This window comes from Staurois parvus, unplaced genomic scaffold (genome assembly GCF_062004578.1).
Source record: "Staurois parvus isolate SC_StPar_1 unplaced genomic scaffold, SC_StPar_1.0 ptg000053l, whole genome shotgun sequence".
NCBI classification, from domain to species: Eukaryota; Metazoa; Chordata; class Amphibia; order Anura; family Ranidae; genus Staurois; species Staurois parvus.
The window spans coordinates 3,119,419-3,142,936 of NW_028317849.1; the positions used below are offsets into that span (position 1 = coordinate 3,119,419).

At 41.6% G+C, this 23,518-nt stretch overlaps 1 protein-coding gene across 14 annotated transcripts in view; it reads left to right on the plus strand.

The window, feature by feature from the left end:
* FCHO1 (FCH and mu domain containing endocytic adaptor 1) overlaps positions 1–23,518 on the plus strand; it is a 192,992-nt gene that overhangs the window by 23,335 nt on the left and 146,139 nt on the right. For 9 of the 14 annotated variants that reach the window (XM_089667280.1, XM_089667349.1, XM_089667334.1 and 6 more), the window contains 2 exons: positions 537–633; positions 17,642–17,733. In XM_089667280.1, the coding sequence (XP_089523406.1) occupies positions 607–633; positions 17,642–17,733 (119 nt within the window). In that variant the 5' untranslated portion in view covers positions 537–606. Of the gene's footprint in view, positions 1–498; positions 634–17,255; positions 17,329–17,641; positions 17,734–23,518 lie in introns of those variants that run through there. The other 5 variants (XM_089667309.1, XM_089667301.1, XM_089667293.1 and 2 more) reach the window with 2 other exon arrangements.

Consider the following 23,518-nt stretch of genomic DNA (forward strand, 5'->3'; position numbering starts at 1 on the left):
TATGAAATGTGGCAGAAGCCTTTTTTAAAAGGGCTGCACGAAGCCCAACTAAAGAGGCTGTAATCGTAATCTCTAGCAGTCATACGTAGTGTCTTCTGAAGGATCTCCTTTTTTTTTTTTTCAACAACTTTAATAGCAGGTTTACAGTGTGACAATCTCCTGTCAGTTTTCTCTAACATTACAATTACTGAATACTATGTGTGGTCCTTTGGTGATATCAGGGCCCTCTATATCGGATAATTCGACCACCACTGATCTAAACGCAGGAAAGAGTGAACTGGGAAACATAAAAGTTGTTTATACTTACCAGATACCTGTTCCTGTATTTAGAAACACTAAACACAGGAGTGCCAGTGTGCATGAGGCCTAAACCATAGTCTTCCATTATGCTTTCAGGACTAACGCTTTAATTTTCTGTTTTAATTGATATCTATTTGTCCTATTCTGAAATTATGTTCTCATTTTTCCTCTCTTCCTGTCTCCCCCTCCTTTCTCTAGTATGAATACCCATACAGTTCATTCTGTTGTCCTTTCAGTGCAGTGACTGCTGACTGACCTGTTCTTATCACGAAATCTCCTGGTTCACCTCAGTCGCTAGGATACAAGATGTCGTATTTTGGGGACCATTTTTGGGTAAGAATAGATGTTGTATTTTCTTGTTACAGAAACGTTTGTCTAGTCTTTACTCCCTCTTTCCTATTATCTTCATGTATCTTTTTGGTTCTTACCATACTATTTTTTGCATTGTGTAAATTGTTTTAGCTGCTATGCCTTTTATTTCTGCTCTTATCAGGTAACTATATCTGTAGTAATCTATAAGCAGCAGTATTCCCGTGTGTGTGTTTTGAAAGGCAGTTGTGTATGCTAACATTGGGGATATGGAATAATACCCCAAAACACATTCTACTACTTCTCCCGAGTATGGGGATACTATATATGAGAGACTCCTTGGCAGCCTAGCCACATACAGGCCCCCAAAATCCAGTAAACACCTTCATGCTTTCAAAGGGCATATTTCCTCATGTCACTTCCTCACTATCACAGCTTTGAAGGCCCTGTGATGCCAGGATAGTACAACCCCCCCCCCCCCCCTAGTGACCCCTTTTTGGAAAGTAGACACCCCAAGGAATTTGATAAGTCACAGTATCTTGAAAGAGAAAAGAAAAACATTTTTGTTTTCTTTCTTCATTTTACAGAAACTTGTGGCAGCAAATTAGATTTGCAAAATACTCACCATGCTCCTTAGCAAATGCCTTGGAGTGTCTACTTGCCAAACGGGTCATTTGGAGAGGGGGGGGGTGCTTCTACTATCCTGGCATTTCGGGGCCAACATTAGAAGCTTAAGCCACATATCACCCACTCTTCCAACCACTTAAAGACCAAGCCAGCCTTTTCTGACACTTTTTGTTTACATGAAAAACCATTTTCTTCTTGTAGTTTGATAGAAAATGACTTTGAACCCCCAAACATTATGTATGTTTTTCAGAGCAGAGGCCCTAGAAAATGTTATGGTGGGTGTTGAAATTTTTTATGTCACACTTTTTTTCAAACACAAATTCTTTGGGGAAAAAATACACTTTTTTAAATTTTACTGCACAAAAACACAATATATTGCTCAATTTGATAAAATATAAAAGATGATGTTATGCCAAGTAAATAGATACCAAACATGCTTTAAAATTGTATGTGCTGTGCAACGGCAACAAACTACGTACATTTGTAATATCTATAGGCGATGATTTAAAAGCCTTTTACAGGTTACCTCTTTAGATATACACAGGAGGTCTAGCGCTAGAAATACTGCCCCTGATCTGACGTTCGCGGTGATAGCTCACATGTATGGTGCAACTTAATTTTTTTTCAGATTGATTCATAGCAGTTTTGCTAACGTTGTGATCGTATAGTAATTACATGACCACCAGGTCCCAATTACTGGGATCCATATTCCGCTGTGTCTAGCGGATACTTCGGTCGGGGGGGTGCCTAGCGCCTCCCTGTGTTAGTAGAGTTAGAGTGATGTACCGGTACGTCACTTTGCCTATAGCTGCCGCCCGTCCGTAGTACACGTAGTGGGCCGGTCCTTAAGTGGTTCACTTTTGTGTCACCATTTGTGTCTGTACCAAGGCCAAACATTCCAGGGTATGTAAACTATTGACCAGGCAATTTGGTTGATTTCTGTTATTGTTATGATTTAAAAATGAGCCAAACAACTATGTGATAATAAATGGCTTCCTATGATCACTATCCTTATATAAAATACAGTTTTTTTTTTTTTTTTTTTTTTTTTTTTTTGCATGATTAGCCAAATTTTCAATATCAATGCCAGAATTTCACAATTTATGCCAGGGGATGCAAACTTGTGAGCACAGCTGAACATTAAAATATTTCCGGAGTTACTGTTTTATGTCTTATTTTTTTCTTTTTTTTCTTTGGGCATTCTCCTGTAACTAATTTTCTTTTTGTATTTTATGCAGTTTACATACAAATATAAATATGTATTCTCTCCCACACGCTTACTCAGAGATGTATGCCTGTTATTTATATACCACCCTCAAACGCCTCAGCAATCTCCCTTTCAAGTGTTGAAACTGGAGGGGGTGAGCCATGCGAGGGAGGAGGCAGCAAGCTGTTTCTTTTTTCTATTAAACATTTCAGTAATCGTGGTGTTTTATAGCATATCATGAAAAATCTCTGAATACTTAGTGGATTCCGGTCTCATTTTATCATTTGTCTTTAATGGAAAGGGAGGGTATGTTTCTAAAGATCTAGGGAACCATGTCATTTTAATAGTTGGGGTAAGGGGTGGGGGTGGTTGTGCAAAACAAAAGAATGCAGTATAGTGTTTTTTTTTTTTTGTTTTTTTTTAAGGATCTGATAAGAAGTGCCTTCAGAACAGCTACAGTCCTCTTTTTCCTTAAACTGTTTTCACCTTTCATTCAGTAAAGACTTCTAGTTCTAGAGGGATAAAGGAGATTTATATTTACTTTTTATCGTACATTCCAGGAAATTTGGTGACTGGAGTGGCCATGGAGGGTCTTTGACTTCATTATGGTTTGTAATGAAATTAATTGCAAATTTTTGTTTTGCAATGTTGTCATGATTACAAAGTGCATTGACCTTGTCCCCTAGAATAGCCTCATAGTCCTTGACTATCATATGATCACGCAATGCTATCATTAGTCCTAATTACTGAGCACACAGACATTTACTATGTGTATTGTAACATTCCCAGCATTTTCCTGTGACCGGGGAGCCACAGCTGGTGCGGGCAGCCTGCTGTACGATTTGATGGCTGTAAAAGGCTGTAGTTGTGTAAACACTGATGAATCTGTCTATCCAGCATCTACCTAGAGCTGCTGGGAGGATCACAAAAGGAAGCCTATGGGGAGCAGGGAAAGTAAAGTGGTGACAGTACTGTAGGGACATATCATGCAGCACACAGCGACAAGAACACAGGGCAAAAGCTGCGGGCCTGCACTTGTGGTTGGGGAAAGGAGGGGGTTATTATATTTTTAATGAATAGCACTAATATTATACTCCTGGCTATTTTTTTTAAACAGCAACTGGAGGGGGGGGGGGGGGAGTTCTGTTAAAAGTGCATCATCACCGAAACAACCATGAGCTTATAGTAGAAGGGGAATGCAGCTGACATAAGCCATACTGATTTGGCCAGCTGGAAGCAGTTCTTTTCTGCCCAATATCTTATTTCGGTGACAGCGAAGGGTATACTAGGTGTTCAAATAAGTTGTTCATTAAAAGATAACTGTACACTTAAGGGCCAGTTCACACCATGATTAGCACAGGAATGAGCTGTGCAGCCCTGTGCAATTCACATGTGATCTGGATGCAGTTCATTTCAGCCCATGTCATCACAGGCCTGAACCAGCTAAAACATTGTTGACATTTAGCCTATCTATACTGTACAGTAAAGGCTGAGCGGAACTTGGAAAGCATTTCCATATGTTTATTCCTGCTTAGACAAACCATTCATAACATGCTGGGTAAGACACCACTTGCATAGGTTTAGCTAAACATCGCCCATCTTCGTATCCATTGTGATTCCAGATAATCACTTGCGCACGATTTCCAGTGTGACTTTGGAGTGCAACTTTGACACAACTTTACACACTCTGGCACTTAAGTTGCATCAAAGTAGTGCAGGAACCTTTTCAAAGTCGCATAGATACAAACAGGTGCTATTGAAAACAATGGGCTGAAAGTTGTCATGCGACTTATGTCCAAAGTCGCATGACAAGTGCACACGTGTGAATGGAGCCTCATAGGAAATTGCACGCACTGTTCTGTTTAGTTGCTGAGAGCAGGGAAAGATACCCAGTTCTTTTGGGAGTGGGAAAGCATACGACTCACTGCCTTTTCTCCCACATGGCAGCGCTTTTGTGTGGCAGTTGATGTTATTAAAGGAGAAGTAGGGCCAAAGCTATTTTGGACCTACTTCCCCTGTAGGTCACAGGAGTGCACTTAGTTCTGCACTTCTATGATCCTTAATCAGCCAGCAGCAGACATTAGGCTGTTGGTGGCTAATGTCCCTGAGCCCGTACAGCGTCTGGAGAGATCCCGACTTTAAAGTCGGGATACATTCGGGTTACTGAGCGGTGTCTGAGTTGACCCCTCCCTCCCCCTCCACAGCCCAGCTCTACAGTGAGTGGTGAGCGCCTGACAGTTACTCTCTCTGCTCACTAAAGACTGAGAATCAAACTGTCAGCTATCTTTAATCACTCGGTTCTTGGTTTTAGAGTGAGCAGCGGACAAATGCAGCATCCAACCAATGTTGCATCCACCTAGGTGACTCTGTATGGTTTTCTTTTTTTTTTTTTTTTTTCTTTTTTTTAATTCTTTGAGGTGATTGTAGCCTTATTAGTGCACTTGCGACAGAAACAATTGAGTACTGACGTGATACTTTTTTTATTTGCACTAACATACAATTTTGAGGACAAGCTTTCGGGGTATGTTCCCTTCTTCAAGGTCCAGGCAGTACTAAGCCTGGACCTTGAAGAAGGGGACATACCCCGAAAGCTAGTCCTCAAAATTGTTTTTAATTCCTGAATTCCTAATTCCTTTTTTAAGCCCAAGTTAACAAATCTATTATCATGTAGCCACTGTTACTTTACATTAGTGATCTCCATGTTTCATTTAACTTTACACAGTTCATTTGGACTAAGCTGGTCTAAACAAACTATTTACTTCACTAACAGTTTCAGCGCATGTGACCACTGTATAAGCTGTATGAAGCCTCAACTCATACAGTATACAGCACTGTATTCTGGCAGTGGGACAAGTACTTCCGATCCCACTCCTGGAAGATCAAGTCAGGCTGAGTGGCACTCATCCTTTCACAGAGAGCTTTGTATTCAGTGAATGATTACAAATCCTCCTGGGAATTTGTGACCTCATCAGTCCACCTGTCCTCCTCAGCCAATTGGAGAAAGCTTTGTATTCATAGAACACAAAGCTTCCTGTGAAAGGCTGAGCAACAGTCATCCCAACCCGATATTGTTTTGGAAGTGGGATGGGAAGTTCTCATCCTGCTGCTGGGACACGGCTCTCTATACTGTACATAACTGAGGCTACATACAGTGCACACAGTTGCTGAAAATGTTAGTGAGTAAATAGTTAGCTTGGACCAGCTAACAAACTATTTAAAGTTAAAGGAGAAGTATAGCCAAAGCTATTTTGACTATACGTCTGTAGGCAACAGGAGTGCAGTTCATTGTGCACTCGTGTGACCTATTTTTAGCTGACAGCATGCTAAAGGCTGTCTGCTGACATCACTCAACTGGTTCTGACGCTGAAAAGATCCCAACCATATGTTCAGGGTCCACCCAGGAACCTGGACCAGCACCTGGCTCAGCCTCTAATCGATCTGCCGAAAGCCTGAGCCAGTCCATCCCGTCCCCTCCACAGCCCAGTGCTCCAGTGAGTGCTGGAGGGGAAGAGCAGAGAGCCAGTGACTGACAGTCACAGTATTCTACTCAGAGCGGAGGGGAGAACTGAGCTATCAGCAGTGTTTTCTCAGTTCTCACTGCAGAGCTGGTTGGGAGGCAGATGCAGCATCTGATCGATTTACTTTTTTTTTTTTTAAAAAAAGTCCATACTTATATTTTAAATTAAACATGGAGATTAGCTGTAAGGTTTCTTCTAGTGTCATATGTTCACTCAGGTTCATTTTGATTATTCCCAAAAGCTGTCTTCTTCCTTTGCGGTGGCTAAATTCGCTAGCAGAGTCCTTATGAAGCCCCATCATAACCACCTCAATGTTTATGCTCTCCCACCTAGGACTACAAATAAAGGTAAAGCTGCTCTGTGTGAAGACACACACTGATGGCACAATGTGGCTGCTGCAGAAAAAGGCATGTGCCCCATCCACACTTCTTTGGAATGTGTAGTCCTGGCGGCGAGGATCAAGTAAAAAGAGATCCCGTTTCAAAGTTGGGGAGGAAATGCTACACCTGAAAGATGGTGCTTATCGAGACTTACTGGGACTCTGTGGGTGCTCTTTCCCCTTTGGGGGAAGGGGTGGGGGCTGTAGTTCCCTGTTTGCAGCCACCACGTGGCTCTGGGTCCTCTTTGCGGCATCTTCTTCTCTGTAGGCAGCTCTCTGTGTCCCTTTGCCTTCTCTCCTTCAGGGTCTTTTTCCTTGTGTGGTCCCTGCCGGGGAGTGTTGGTCCCCATGGAATTTCAGGAGCACGTTTTTTCTTCCTGATCCCCTCCTGGAGGGAGCAGGTCCCTTGTTGCTATTAGACGTGCTGTCAGTAGTCCTGGAGTCATTCTTTTCCTGGGTGGAACCAAGGTAAACAAGAAAAGCCCTCCTTCGTCACCCTTGTCCTTGATTGTCTGAATCCGAGACAGGCTTTGTTGCTGGGGGTTCTGCATTTGCTGTTGACCCCGATAATGCTTTCCTGGTATCTTCGGATGAAAAGGACAGGTCCTCTGCCTCTGTTGTTGACAGCAGCGACCAACTCTCTCTCCTGCGCATCATTTGAGGACTACAGATCTGATGTGGTGCCTGTTCCTTTTTTGTTTGCACAAGATGGCCAGTAATGTTAAGGTTTTTCCTTACTCCACCTATTTTGAAAAGTTTGTCCATGATTGGGAGCATCCAAAGCATCCGTATGTACTTCCCAAACGCTTTGCAGTACACTACCCCTTTGAGGAGGCTGCTCCTCCGGTGGCACTTTCTGTTTTCACGATTGCTGGTTCGGAGTTGCGACCAGTGTTGGCCACAGCCCTGTTATCCCAGAGATTAACTGAATGGGCCAAAGGTCTAAGACAGGCCTTGACTTTTAGTCAGGTACCCTAGGCGCATGTTTCTTTGTTTTTTGTTTTTTTACTTGCTGACCATGTAAATATGTGTGGAACTGTCAGACCAGTTGGACCAGGGGCTATAGTATCTTTGTTACGCATCCCTGGATGCAGCTCCACTTCTCTCTAAGCACTCTGTTTGGTTGTAGTGCTACAGCAAGTCTTGTGGCTTAAATGTTGGTCTGCTGACCAGACTTCGAAGAATGTCCCGACGGACCTGTCATTTCATTTGGAGCTACGCAGCACATCATTAAGAATTTTACTGGAGGCAAGAGCGCCTTTCCTCAGGCCAAGAAGGCCACGTCAAAGGTCCGGCCCAGCCTTCACTGCTCTTAAGTGGCTTTTTTGTTCCCCTGGTTCCTCATACAAAGGCTCCAAGCCTTTCAAGCTTTGGGTGGTGCCAAGCACCATTACTCCCAGGAGTCCTCCAAGCTTGTGGATAAATCTGCTTCCGCCTTCGATGGTTTGTGGACCCGTGCATCTGCCTTGTTCCTGACAAATGGGTGCATGATCTCATTGTTCCAGGATACAAGATAGAATTGTATTCCTTTCCATCAGAGAGATTCTTTCCCTCTAATCTTCTGCTGTTGCTGGAGTGACTTCAGGACCTGTATGGGGCCGCACAGGACATGCTTCACCAGGGAGTTATTGTCCTGGTACCTGATGAGGAGCGCTTTCGGTGATTTTATTCCAATCTGTTCTCAGTTACCAAGAAGGACAGAGTTTGCCTGATTCTGAACCTCAAAGCCTTGAACGCCTTTGTGAGGGTTCTAAAGATCAAGCTGGAATCTGTCTGCTTGGTGGTAGCCTCTCTGCATCAAGGGGATTTCCTGGCCTCCATAGACATCAAGGACACCTACCTGCACATTGCCATCTGCGAGGGACACCAGTGTTTCTTACTCTTTGCGATTGGGGACACACATCAGTTTGTGGCGCTTTTCTTTGGTCTAGCCTCCACTCCTCATGTGTTTACCAAGATATTGGCCTCAATCCTGGCTTTGCTGCAACAAGGGATTGCTGTGATTGGCTACCTGGACAATCTGCTCCTGCGCATGGAGACTTTCTTGGCTCTGATGGACAGTGGAAATCACCATGCACTCTCTGCAGGACTTTGGGTGGATTGTGAACCTCAGGAAGTTGGCCTTGATCCCGTCCAGGCGTCTGGAGAATCTGGGCCTGACATTCAATTCGGAACAGGTAAGGTGTTTCTTCCAGCAGACAAACTCCAGAAGCTTTTTGCTACAGTTCAGCTACTCTTGACTCACAGGCAACCGTCCCTGCATATATGCATGTAGGCTGTAGGTCTGATGGTGGCTGCCTTCGAAGTGCTCCCTTATGCCCAGTTCTACACGAGGGCCAAGCAGAAGGAAATCCTGTTTAAATGGAATAGGTTGGCTGCTTCTCTGGACAACTAGATCTGCCTAGGCTGGGTGATGAGGGCCTCTCTTCTGTGGTGGCTGCACTCTCCGTCCCTTAGGGCAGGAAAGTCCTTTATCCCCTTTGCTGTACCATGGTCATGATGGATGCCAGCCTTTTGGGCTGGGGAGGAGTCCTAGAATTAAACTCAGGTCAGGGTTGTTGGACTCAGGAGGAAGCTCGACTGTCCATCAAAGTCCTGGAGCTTCGAGTGATCAGACTATCCCTGGAACATTGGACGGATCTCCTAAAGGGTCTGCTGATCAGGATCCAGTAGAACAGTGCCACCGCGGTGGCCTGTGTTAATCACCAGGGCAGTACAAGAAGTGCAACTGCGGCATTGGAGGCAGCTCACATTCTGTGGTGGGCGGAACTGTTTGTTCCAGCTCTGTCTGCTGTGCACATCCCCGGCGTTGAAAATTAGCAGGTAGATTATTTTGGCCATTACACCCTGTTCCAAATTATTATGCAAATGATATTTTTCTCATTTACCTAAATAATTGATGTAAATAACAGTCAGCATAATTCTCATGTTATCAACTATTAAGAGTACAATTCACATTTTATTGAACAAACCTCCTAATGATAACAGGATTTATTTAAATATAAAAAACGTACAATGCACTGTTCCAAATTATTACGCACAGTAAGTTTCAAAACACTTTATAGGTTGTAAAGAACTGAAAATTGTCATTTGTTGTGTTTGCAGCATATTTACTGAAATCAAAAGCTATTTCAATCAAACTTTTAACAACATTTTAACTTTTTAAACATTTTAACAGGTCACATTACATTGTAACATAGGACCCCTTATTTGATAGCAGCTTCACAAGTCTTGCATCCATTGAACTTGTTAGTTTTTGGACAGTTTCTGCTTGAATTTGTTTGCAAGATATCAGAATAGCCTTCCAGAGCTGCTGATTGGATGTAAACTGTCTACCACCCTCATAGATCTTTTGCTTGAGGATGCTCCAAAGGTTCTCAATAGGATTGAGGTCAGGGGAGGATGGAGGCCACGCCATGACTTTCTCTCCTTTTATCACCATAGCAGCCATTGATGCAGAGGTATTTTATGCAGCATGGGATGGTGCATTGTCGTGCATGAAGATAGGTTTATTACGGAAAGCATAGTTCTTCCTTCTGTACCAGGGAAGAACGTGGTCAGTCATAAACTCTACATACTTTGCAGAGGTCATCTTTACACCTTCGGGGACCCTAAAGGGGCCGACCAGCTCTGTTCCCATGATTCCGTCCCAAAACATGACTCCACCGCCTGGCTGACTTCGCAGCCTTGTTGGAACAGGGTGGCCGTCCACCAACTATCCACTACTCCATCCATCTGGACCATCCAGGGTTGCACGGCACTCATCAGTGAACAGGACTGTTTGAAAATTAGTCTTCATGTATTTATCTGCCCAATGCAGCCATTTCTGCTTGTGAGCATTTGTTAGTGGTGGCCGTATAGAAGGTTTATGCACAGTTGCAAGACTCTGGTGGACTCTACACCTTGATGTCCGTGGGACTCCAGAGGCAGCAGCAGCTTCAAATATCTGTTTGCTGCTATGAAATGGTATTTTAGCAGCTGCTCTCTTGATCCGATGCATGGATCTGGCAGAAATCTTCCTCAATGTGCCTTTATCTGCACAAACCCGTCTGTGCTCTGAATCAGCCACAAATCTCTTAATAGTGCGATGATTACGCTTAAGTTTTCGTGAAATATCTAATGTTTTCATACCTCGTCCAAGGCATTGAACTATTTCACTCTTTTCGGCAGCAGAGAGATCCTTTTTCTTCCCCATATTGCTTGAAAATGGTGCTCTGCTTAATAATGTGTAACACCCTCCTTTAGTAGTTTTTCCTTAAATTGGGCTCTCCGGCCAATCTAATTATCACAGGTGTCCGAGATTGTTTTCAGTGATCAAAAGAGCCCTGACACACAATGCCATCCATGAGTTAAACTGAAAAACAAAATATTTCATCTTTGTGACACTTAAATAGAATTTGATTAATAATTTGGAACAGGGTGTAGATGCTAGATCAAGTGGGAATGGTCTCTGCACCTGGAGGTTTTTTTCCCGTGCCTCTGGTCACTGATGCCCCATGGTGGTTGCCTCATCTGGAGGATCTCCTGTCCCAAGGTCCAGTCTTCCACCCTGCTTTACCATCTGTAGCTTTGAAGACATGGCTATTGAGAGTCAGGTTCTGAAGGACAGGGGGATGTCTAGCTCAGTGATTCTCACAATGTTGAAGGCTCGTAAGTCTACTTCCATTTCACCTGGAAAGCTTATATTGTGTGGTGCCAGGCCTTGGGGTTCCATCCATGTTTCTTCTCGGTGGCTTGGGAGTTGACCTGCCTTCAGCATGATGTTGATCAAAAGCTCACTTTGAGCACCAGTAAGGGTCAGGTCTCTGCCATAACTGTGTTCTTTCAACACCCTTTGGATGTGCATTCCCAGATTCGCATTTTTATTCAGGGGGTTTGTCACAGGGTTCACCATGTAATGCCCCATGTGTGTTCTTCGTTGCCGCTATGTAGGCTTATCAGTTCTCCGAAACCCCCCTTTTGAGAGCATTTGAGATGCTCCTTCGCTTACTCTCTTTCAGAAAGTAGAATTGCTATCACTTCGGCTTACCAGTTGTCTGAAATGGCAGCTTTGTTTTGTACAATAGATCAGGAAAACGTATGTACTACCACATTAAAATTATTGGACAGAGCTGCCACCACCTATATGTATTCCAACATATACTATTGTGTTACTCTAACTAACAGTGTGGAGGTTATTCCTGTGTAACATATGTGTATTTCTTAAAAATACCACCTAAACTGTGTGACCACAATCCCAGTGCTTGAAGTCAAATTATACCTAATTTTCCTTGGATGTGTAATCACAATCTCAGTGCTGCAAATATATTGTGTATAAGAATTGGATTCAAACTCAGTGCGATAAAGAAAAAACTCAAATACAAAGTGTTATATACACCAGTATGAGACTGCAGTTTTCAGGATGCTGTGGAAATTGCACTGCACTACTGCTACTGCATTCTATTTTAGACACATGTATGCATGTAATATTATATAGTTAACTTAACTCTGCACAAGTGTACACTTTCCACAGTATAGCTACAGCACCAGTCTGAATGTTTGTACTATGTCCTTTCACTGCAAGTTCTTTTGCGCTATTCACTTCATTGCTTCCATTCTTTTACATAAAATGCCAGACCATTGCTAATTTGATTTCCTACTTCCTGTGTATCCAGATGTCTCCGGAACTTAATGATATCAATGCACAGAACTTATTTCCAGAGCCCTCCTACACCGATCTCCGTACTTCAGCTGTCTGAATGCTGCATACTTAACCCTTGTACAACACATAATAGCCACTTGTTCCACCTAGTAATTTTGTTCTGAAACTTGCATTGTTTTGGTGTTTACTGTATAGCTTTTCTGGCTTAAAAGGGAAAGGGAAAAAAATGAATTTTTTACTATTTTCTTGATTTTGGTGGTTTTCCACTTACAGTCGATTTATTTTAATACCAGCAAACCACTGTTTATTTTGACCTAGGGTAGCCCATGGTCAGTGTACACGTTTGTATGTTTGCCATAGATAGATAGATAGATAGATAGATGGATACATACATACATACATACATACATACGGAGTACCTACTATATATAGTACATGTTGGAAACAAGGTTTTATTAAACATTTGTATTTGCAATAAACTAATGTATGAATTTTTGTAAATATTTGCCTGCATGAATTTAGTAACTTTCAGCTACTGTAAACATGCATGAAAAGTGATGATATTCTAAAACCAAGCTTTCTTTTGTATGACATTGTGCACTGGGTTTGAGAGTCTATTTGCACCTTGCGCACTGAGTGTTGCTCAGTGTGGGTCCATTGCAAGACCAAGCCAAAATCTATTGCTTACAATATGCTTAGTTGCATTGGCATACGCTGGGTGAAAATGTAAAAAAAATGCACATCAATGCAATGCATTAAAAAAAATGGATGTTGGTTCATGTCAATTCAAGTGCATTCAGCACACATCAATGCATACTAAATGCAAATAAAGTAGTACCCAGCCTTAATGATCATACATAATTACTGTCCCAGGTTTTTTTTCTTTTTAATTTTCTTTTTTTTAACTGTATTGCTGCAGTGAAAGTTTACATTTTGGATTTTGAAGCTTGAGATTACATATTGTATATCTTGAATAGTTTAGATTGCTAGGAGGCATTTTTTTTTATGGCAAATGTGGCATCTTTGTAATAGGAATTTTTTTTTCTCATATTCAGACTTTGGGATTGTTTTCTCCCATCTCTGCTTGCTTTACTACTTCTTAGGCCTCATGCACACTGGACATTTAGCCCTAGTGCATTAGCCTCCAGCAGAGGTGCACCATCCAGCCCCACCACTGGCAGCCTGTAAAATGTTGAGAGGCTGACAGCTGCTGAAATTGAATGGTGCATCGATTGATACTAATGTTTAGGGCAGAGTGCATCCAGGTACGAGTGCCAAGAGTGCAGACTGCTTGCGTTCCGGCTTTCATCCCTGGGTGCATGCTGCTCTAAATGATAGAACTGCTTGATGTACCGTTCAACCCTGTCCAGCCACAGCAACTGTCTTCCGTAGAGTTTTGCAGGCTGCTGGCAGTGGGACAGACTGTGCACCTTTGCCTCCTGCCCACATCAAATCTACACTATTGTTCCTCTCTGAAGTGTCATCTGTGTTCAGAGAGAGAACATTTGAAAGGCGGTGAGGAGACGCTGTATTGCCTACTTTAACCCCTTGAGCCCCACACTAGCATGTTGCAACTGCTTGAGGGGGCTCCCCATGCAGTAGACATCAGGGATTATTTTGTATGCTGTAATGTGAAGCATTGCAACTGCAGCATATTTACATGCCCACCCACTGCGTTTGCACAATAAGCAGTTGGGGGAGGGCAGTAAAACGCAGCTCAACCATTTGATTTTATCACCCCCAACTGCTGGTATAAATGAGGACTTAGGAAAACTTTTTTAATGATAATATATGTTTTATAAATTTATATCGTCGGTGAAGGTGTTGCCCTTTCACATATTAGCAACGTTTAAATTACATCAAAGTATATAAAAATGCAGCTTTATAACTGGTGGCTATTCAGCTGGAGAAGCTTAGCACAAATTTTCCACCTGCTCCATCATTTAATAGCACATCCTCTCCATTTGAATACTGGTAAGAATAAGAAGAGCAGTAATGTATAGAAAATACAATTCTTTTTTACTTACAAAAGCAGATTCAGATATAAAACCACTCGTGTAACCAAGCATCATGTAAACGGCATTGCTTATTATATAACTTCCAATCATCTTGGATGCCCTTCTTGAAACTACCAATGATCACTGTGTGACTTGTAAGGCTCCAACCCTCTGCCTGTTTAAAATGCTTTGCTCAAACACGTTTCATCAATCTTTTAAATATCCTTCAAAAGGGTACCCTTGTTTTCATACAATCTTGTGTCCATAAAATGTATAGCTTGAAACAAACACAAGGAAACTGTGGGTGCTTTGTTCTTGTTTTTTGACACAGTTGTATAACACTTCCTTGATTTATGCAGCCCCAACACCTTCTGTAGGACTGTGCAAAGTAAGCCCATAATGGAGCTTTGAAATAGTTGTTCACCCTTACATATACCTAGTGAAGTGACTGGACTCAGGTGATATGCAGAGATAAAACAAACCCCCCTACATACGTTGTACCTGTTTATCTGAATTATTCTCATTTCTGCATGCATGCATGCAAGTTTTAGAATTTAAAAAGCTTGTCTGAAAGTTCAGAAAAAAAGAGGAAGGAGAGCCAAAATTACACTCTGCAGAGCTCAGTGAGGAGAGCTAAATGGAGGGAAAGAACACACCCCCTTCACACAGGAAAGGAACGGAGGTTGTCACTCTACTGGAGGTCCCTCCCCTGTCACCATTTTTCTCTTGGTGTTTGGAACAATTTGACAGTAGTGACGATTGCTGATAGCAGAGGAACAAAGCAGGAGCTAAAAATGACACTTAGTGCTCTGGATAGAGACAACTATACACTATAGAGGGATATGCTTTATTCATATTTCATGTCTTAGGTTTACAACCTCTTTAATTATGAAATAAAAAGAATGACACAATGAGATGAAAAGTCTTGCCGGAAAGGGCTTACTTGTATCCATGTCTCTGAGAACATTTTTACATAAGCAACAAAGTTTCCTCTCTTTTATCTCAGTTTATCTTCTTTCTAATAACCTGTATGTAATAGACCAATCAGAATAATCAGTGATATCTTAGTTGGAAAAGGTGCGGTTTATCTAATTTCTCTACTATAAAGCAATTGTCATTATTTTGCAGTGTTGGCTTTCAGTTTCACTATTCTGATTTAGAAGTTGTTAAATACAGATGAGCTAAACTGTGTTTTGATATGCCTTTATTGCCCTATTCTGCTAATCTAATAAATCAGAAATAATTGTAACTACAGTATTATTTGCGGAGGATATGATTCAGTTCACTTGCGTTCCTAGTATGGTCTATGGTGGAATAAGGGCTTTTGAACTTTCCTGTTCGTGATGTGAATGTACAATATATATGTAAAGCACTGCGTAAATGGACGGCACTATATAAATACCTGAAATAAATAAAAAAATCTGATTTACCATCAAATACAAATACATGAGCTACATACAGTATCTCCCAGAAGTGAGTACACCCCTCACATTTTTGTAAATATTTTATTTGATCTTTTCATGTGACAACACTGAAGAAATGACACTTTGCTACAATGTAAAGTAGTGAGTGTACAGCTTGTATAACAGTGTAAATTTGCTGTCCCCTCAAAATAACTCAACACACAGCCATTAATGCCTAAACTACTGGTAACAAAAGTGAGTACAACCCCTAAGAGACTATGTTCAAATTGGGCCCAATTAGCCATTTTCCCTCCCTGGTGTCATGTGATTCGTTAGTGTTACAGCACGGTGGCCAAGACCATACAGCGGTTTACCAGGACAGCTTCCACTCAGAAGAGGCCTCGCCATGGTCGACCAAAGAAGCTGAGTGCACGTGCTCAGCGTCATATCCAGAGGTTGTCTTTGGGAAATAAACGTATGAGTGCTGCCAGCATTGCTGCAGAGGTTTAAGGGGTGGGGGGGTCAGCCTGTCAGTGCTCAGACCATACACTGTGTCAAATTGGTCTGCATGGCTGTCGTTCCAGAAGGAAGCCTCTTCTAAAGATGATGCACAAGAAAGCCCACAAACAGTTAGCTGAAGACAAGCAAACTAAGGACATGGATTACTGGAACCATGTCCTGTGGTTTAATGAGACCAAGATAAACTGATTTGTTTCAGATGGTGTCAAGCGTGTGTAGCGGCAACCAGGCGAGGAGTACAAAGACAAGTGTGTCTTGCCTACAGTCAAGCATGGTGGTGGGGGTGTCATGGTCTGGGGCTGCATGAGTGCTGCCGGCACTGGGGAGCTACAGTTCATTGAGGGAACCATGAATGCAAACATGTACTGTGATATACTGAAGCAGACCATGCTCCCCTCCCTTCAGAGACTGGGCCACAGGGCAGTATTCCAACAGAATGACCCTAAACACACCTCCGAGACCACCAATGCCTTGCTAAAGAATCTGAAGGTAAAGGTGATGGACTGGCCAAGCATGTCTCCAGACCTAAACCCTATTGAGCATCTGTGGGGCATCCTCAAATGGAAGGTGGAGGAGCACAAGGTCTCTAACATTCACCAGCTCTGTGATTTCATTGTGGAAGAGGACTCCAGTGGCAACCTGTGAAGCTCTGGTGAACTCCATGCCCAAGAGGGTTAAGACAGTGCTGGAAAATAATGGTGGCCACAGAAAATATTGACACTTTGGGCCCAATTTGGACATATTCCCTTAGGGGTGTACTCACTTTTGTTGCCAGCGGTTTAGACATTAATGGGTGTGTTGAGTTATTTTGAGGGGACAGCAAATTTACACTGTTATACAAGCTGTACACTCACTACTTTACATTGTAGCAAAGTGTCATTTCTTCAGTGTTGTCACATGAAAAGATAGAATAAAATATTTACAAAAATGTGAGGGGTGTACTCAATCCTGTGAGATACTGTATACCAATTAAGTTCTTATGGCTTATATTCTAAAAAGAAAATGTCTGATGCTGCTTCTAAAATGAATGGAGAAAAAGTAGTATTTTCCCTGTAAATGCTGTGTAAATGGCTGTTGATTTTAGACCAGTTATTTTTGGGAAATGTGGGCGTTAGCTGTGGCCTTGTTGGCATTCAGAGAGCTGATCTAGTAACTATGGGCGACTGGTTTCCCCGGGCAACAAGGACTGCTGCTTCATCCTAGCACACAGGCTTCTTCTGTGCCATTTAGCTGCACACAGGCTGGCTTTGTCACCAGCCAGAGGCTAGCTCTGTCATCTGACATCCTTGCACATTGTCTGTGTTTGCAGGTGTCCTCTGCAGGCTTACACATCTGTGATTCACACTCTCTTATAAGATCATACCACAGCTTGCTCTCCCTCTCTTTCCTACTTCCCCTGTAAGGAGCCAGGCAGATTTGATAATGGATGTACAGTACAGATTCTTACACATAGTTATTTTGGTTTTCTTTTCTGTGTCCTTATTTGCCGTTCTGCTTCTGATTTCCATCATTCTTTATTTTTGTGTGTGTGTGTGACATCTGTGTCTTTTTGTCTTTATCTCTGTTTCTGTATGTCTCTTTCTCTGGGATGCCGGGACCATCCCTGTGATCCTGTACTTTTCACCATCCTTCCTTGCAAGGCTCGTGTTTGCCTTGCTTGTAGACTGGTGGCAGTTCTTGTTTTTAAGCCGAGTGTCATTTCCATGTCAGGTTTGATGGATGATTTTTCATTATTTTTTAGGGTGATAAGAACGCTGGGTTTGCTGTATTATACCACAACATGAAACATGGGCAGCTGTCCGTCAAAGAACTGTCAGAATTTGTGCGAGAAAGGTAAGCTTTCTATTTCTGTAGAGTACACTACTATCCTGTATGTATATAGAAGCTGAAGTCAAACATTGCTTTATGAGGTTTATTTGCGTTATATTCCGGTCATTAATCACTAATTTTCTTGCCAAGTGTAGGTAAAATGATTGGAGTTTTACAGTTTACATGTTCTGTCTTATAGCATAGAAACATATAAAAGTGATGGCAGAAAAAGACCGAGTGGTCCATCTAGTCGGCACGCTTTTTTATTTTGGGGGGGGGGGTTGGTTGGTTGATTTTTTTGGTTTTGTTTTTGCTTTTGCTTTGTTGGTTTTTTTTGTTAACTTTTTTGTCTGAGTATAGATCTATACATGTTTGAAGCTATTTGCTGTTGACTGGCCCGCTACCTCTGGTGGAACTTTATTCCAACCATCAACTACTCTTTCAAAAAATATTACTTTCTGTGATTAGTTTTGAACTTTTCTCCAATTAGTTTTAGGTTATGTCCCTGGTTCTTGATTTTGGTTTTGTGTTGAAAATACTCCCCTCCTGAACCTTAGTCATCCCCTTGATGTATTTAAAGGCTTCAATCATGTCTCCCCTTTACACCTTTGTGTCATCACCAAAAAGACATACCTCGCCCAACACACCATTAGTTATATCACTTATATATAGATTAAATAGAACAGGACCTAGTACAGAGCCGTGAGGTACACCACTAGTGACTGGTCTCTTTTCCGGGTGAACCCCATTTACAACCACACTCTGGTATCTATCCTCTAGCCAGCTGCATATCCACTGAACCACCCAAGGGCTAAGTCCTAGCTTGTACAACTTTTGTATTAGATCATTATGTGGAACTGTATAAAAATACCTTGCTGAAATCAAGATATGCTATGTCCACAGCACCACGCTGGTCCAAGACATTGGTAATATAGTAAAAAAAAAAAAAAAAAACCAATCAGATTAGTTTGACATGATTTGCTCTCAGTAAAGCCAGGCTGCTTTGGATCCAGCCAGTTGTGTGTTTTTGAGGGATCATTGATCTTTCTTTTCAGAAGTGATTCCGTTAATGTGGCTACAACCAATGTTAAACTCACTGGCCTGTAATTGCCAGCTTCTGTCTTGCTGCTCTTCTTGTGGATAGGTACAATATTAGCAGTCCGCCAGTCATGGGGAACTTCTGTTAGAAGAGATTGATTAAAAAGTTCAGTTAATGGTCCAACAACTATACCTCGAAGTTCTCTTAGAACTCTGGGATGAATACCATCAGGGCCCATTGCTTTTATTAATCTTTAACCGAGCCAGTTCCTCTGCTACCTATAGCACGGTGCAGAAAGCCATTATGTGTGGTAATTTATATTGGCCAGTCCCAAGTCCATTTTTTTTAAGTAGACTAAACTGCATTGGTTGAAGCTGATTAGTTGGTCACTATGGTTAATTAAGCATTTGTGGTCTTTACACTGTTCAGCAAATTAATACAAGTAAATGGTTATCAGCTGAAATAAATTGTGTTCCTATTCTGCACAATACGTGGATATAGCAGATGGTTTTGATATATGGATCTTATTCTTTTACTGCTCTGAACTGAATATCCTCTTGTTAGGTTTTGTTTTCCTGCTTCTTCAAGAGTATGTAAATCCAAAAAGCCACATTCCTGATTATGTGCCTGCTGCATCATGTACTTGTATGAAAAAGTATCTTGTTCTCTTTGTATTGCCTTCTTTGTGTGAAATCCCTGGTGTTCCTGCCAGTCCCTCTGTTCTGTGTTGGGGCACTTCAAGTCCCGTGAGGCCACAGTCAAGACTCCCAGAGGAATGATGGGACTTGTAGTACTTCAACAGCTGGAGGGCCATAGTTTGGAGAACCCTGACTTGGAGGATCAGTGTACTGCTGTTTCTCCTCCCCCAGTTCCTTATGTAGCTGAGAACAGAGATAATGCGATTATTTATAGAAAGGGGAAAAAGGTATTTATAATTTTTTTTTATACAGGATCTATACACAAATCATTTCTATTTTAAATTGATTGAGTTGCTTTACAAGGTGAGGGTATATATATACTTTAAACCATCATCATGTTAGATTGTTGCTTTTGTTTTAAAGCAGTAGTAAACTCAAAGGTAAAAACTGAATATATTGCAGTTTACCAATCCTTAAGGCTAGGTTCTCACCTATGCAGTTTGCTTTTGATTCGTTTCTGCAGTGCTTTTTGTGCTGCATTACCTTCTCCGCACATGCTTTTTTGAGGCGTTTTGTATTTTTTATGGGTTTTTTTGCCAACTTGTTGCTGGGCAGATTAAAAGCAAAGCACATCAAAAATGCAGTACATGCATTTCTACAGCGTGTCCATTGAAGTCTATTGAACCAAAATGCAATGTTTTGCGTTTGAAAAAGTCCCTGACCTTTTCCAAAAACTGCATCAGGTGAAAATGCAGAGATGTGAATGTGTCCTATAGGAAGTCATTAAACGGAGTGTAGTGCATTTCTGCAAAACGCAATGCAAAACACTTAGGTGTGAACCTAGACCAGCAATGGGCAAACTACGGCCCGGCGGACCTTTTAATCCGGCCCGCGGAGCTAGGCTCCCGCTAGGCTCCTCTCACAGTCCGCCCTGAAGACCGGTGTAGCATGAAAATCTGTCTCCTATGAGGATCTGTCCCCCTCGACGTATCTGCGCATGTACCGGAGATCGCCGATCGGCTGCTAATGCCTGAAACTGGCACATGCGCAGATACGTCGAGGGGGACAGATCCTCATTGGAGACAGATTTTCATGCTACACCGGAACGGCGCGGGAACACGGCGAGAGGAACGCGCGGAGCAAAGGTAAGTGAATTGACACAGGGGGGACTTGGGGACTTAATATGGGGAATGAATTACTATGGGGGGGATGAATTACTATATGGGGGATGAATTACTATATGGGGGATGAATTACTATATGGGGGATGAATTACTATATGGGGGATGAATTACTATGGGGGATGAATTACTATATGGAGGATTAATTACTATGCTTACTATAGGGGAATATTACTATACTTACTATGGATGACACATACACATCATTCATCTACTCTTGGTCCGGCCCCCGGGTCCAATATATGAACCCATTGCGGCCCTCAAGTCAAAACGTTTGCCAACCCCTGACCTAGACCTAATGTGGTGGCTGCATTCTTTTTTTTTTTTTTTTTTTTTTTTTTTTTTTTTTTTTTTTACTTCTGTTTCCACCAGTAACTTGTCTTAGGCTGTCTCCTCTCTGGATAGAGGAGCAACAGAGATGCCCTTGGACATCAGCATTGTCAATCTGGGGATAAGGTAGTGATAAATATACTAGCAGATAGACTTGAACAAATTAAAGCCAAAGTCCAGCCAATTAAGTAGTGACAACAACAGTTTTTTTTTCCTTTTGGGATAAAGGTTTTAAAATAAAAGCTGACCAATGCAAGCACCCCTGTCCATGGTTAATGATTTGTCTCAACCCTTTTGCTGGACAACTTGGTCTGTTAAAGTAAGTTGAAAAAATAACTCACTGGCAGGATGACCAGATTAAAAATAGAAACCGAATGCAACCATCACATCTAAGGATTGGAAGGCTGCAATATAATATAATATACTTTTTTGTTTTTGGATTTAATACCATTTTAAATAAATACTGTTTTCCTATAGATACAGTATATAGCAGCGTAAATCCACATGCCATAATCTATAGTAACCAGATTTCACTTTTCATCAGTTCAGGGACCATTCATACTCATACGTCATGGCAATGCACCTTCTCTATGTGCAGTGTGTTGGGGGTGCCTTTTTCTGTGAATGGAACTGCAGCAGATTGTACAGTAGAGCCCAATTCACAATGCAATGCATCATAACACATATACATTGTAATAGTCTGTGTGCTAACATTTTCTTTTTTGTTGTTTGTATGTTCAATGGCTATTCATAATGATAGCACCGCCTTAACACAATGCACATTAACGTGCATTACTGCACAGCAGCAGAGTGCTTATGTGTGAATAGACCATAAAACAGTTTACTGTTGTGGTTACCTCATTTTACACAGAGCTTTTTTTACCCAGGAAATAAGCCAAACACTGTTCACAAATATTTTGTATAAAAGGAAAAAAAAGTTGGTTGAGAGTTTGAAGACTCAGATATTTAGTATTTTCAGCTTAATTTTGGGTTGAAGCAAAGATTTGAATGGCTGGATTTTTTGGAACATTTAGCCATATACAAATGTAGTCTGGTATGATGGTTCAGCCCTGTCTGAGTTAGGTCTTTTGTGTGTTTTGAGGAGACAGCTGCTTCTTTCCATTACAGGGTATTAAACTTTCCAGGATAAAACAGTAGCAGAAAAAGAAGCATATGCTCATATTTAGCTGTGATTAACACATCTACTAAGCCCAGTATTGCAGTTTGGAAGCTCGAGCCATGGGAAATTATGTTTTAGCAGTGATTACACTCAACAACCTTGGCCCTTGCAGGCTTAGAGCAGGTGATAAAATGTTCCCACTGTTGCTGAAATATGGTTAGTATTGCAAATAGGATAAATTCCCATCTGGATAACGAATGTCATATTTTTACTGCAAACAAAATTATAACTGGGTGAGGGTCATTTCTTTTTTTACTGGATGAGGTTTTCCGATTGCCACGTATAAAGAGAAAGCAGGTAAAATGTTATGGCATGTAAACTGTCAGTACCAGCCAGAAAATATCAGAGATATCAGCACTTGGGCAGACCAGCCAGAAAATATTAACAGAGACTGCGATAACAGGAAGTATTGAAACTAGTCTGGTAGGAAGCTAGTGCTGCTGCGCCTTTTTCCTCAGTGCATTTAAATTGCAGTATGAGCATCTATGCCACCTTGTGGATATGAAGCACCATAGTCTTTACTTTAAAGCAGTAATAAAAACAAAAGCAAACTTATTATATTGCATCTTACCAATGGAGTTTGGCTCCAATTTATTATTTGTATTCAAATCTGCTAATACATTTAACAATTCTAACCCCCCCCCAGACTGACAATGCTCCTTCTCTGCTGGCTCATTGTGTCCTGGCTCATTCTTTGAGAGTGGTGTCTCACTAACATAGGAGGTATATTACTGGCAAGATCACCAGGTGGAAAAAAGCCTCAAAAAATAAAACTCATGCAGTCACCACATCTAATGATTGGTAAGCTACAATATAAGGCCTCATGCACACTGGACGTTTTTACAGCTGCTCCAAGGGGCGTTTGACTTTTTTTTTCCCCCTGCGTTTAGCCTCCCCTGAATGTTAACCTATGTGTCCATTCACACACAAACGTTTTGAGGTGTTTAGTGGCAGGAGAATTTAGAGACAAGTAAAAAACCCACTGCCAGTTCATCCAGGAGCAGTAGAGTTTTGGCAGAAAAATAATTAACGTGTGTAAACGCATCTAAACACACGTTAACGCTTGAGCTTTAATTAATTTCATAGGCCAGAATAAAAAAATTATGAAATGAACACACAAACGCTTGATGCGGCAAAATGTGCCTAAAAGCATTATACACTTTTACAAGTGTCAGGCGGTTTTTTTTTTTTTTTTCTCAAAAATGCTGCTGCCAGGAAGGAAGGCTTCTAGGAGAGTTAAGAATATGTTCATTGTGCATGAGGCCTAATACTTTTTTGGTTTTCTGTTTAATACCTGCCTTTAGACGATCCCTAAAAACTCATCTCTTCAGGGAAGTCTATCATGCCTCCAGTTAAACATTTATCACTTCCATCAGCTCATCCCCCACAGTTATAACCTTTTATACCACTTGCCCCACCTTATTAGATTTTAAGCTCTTATT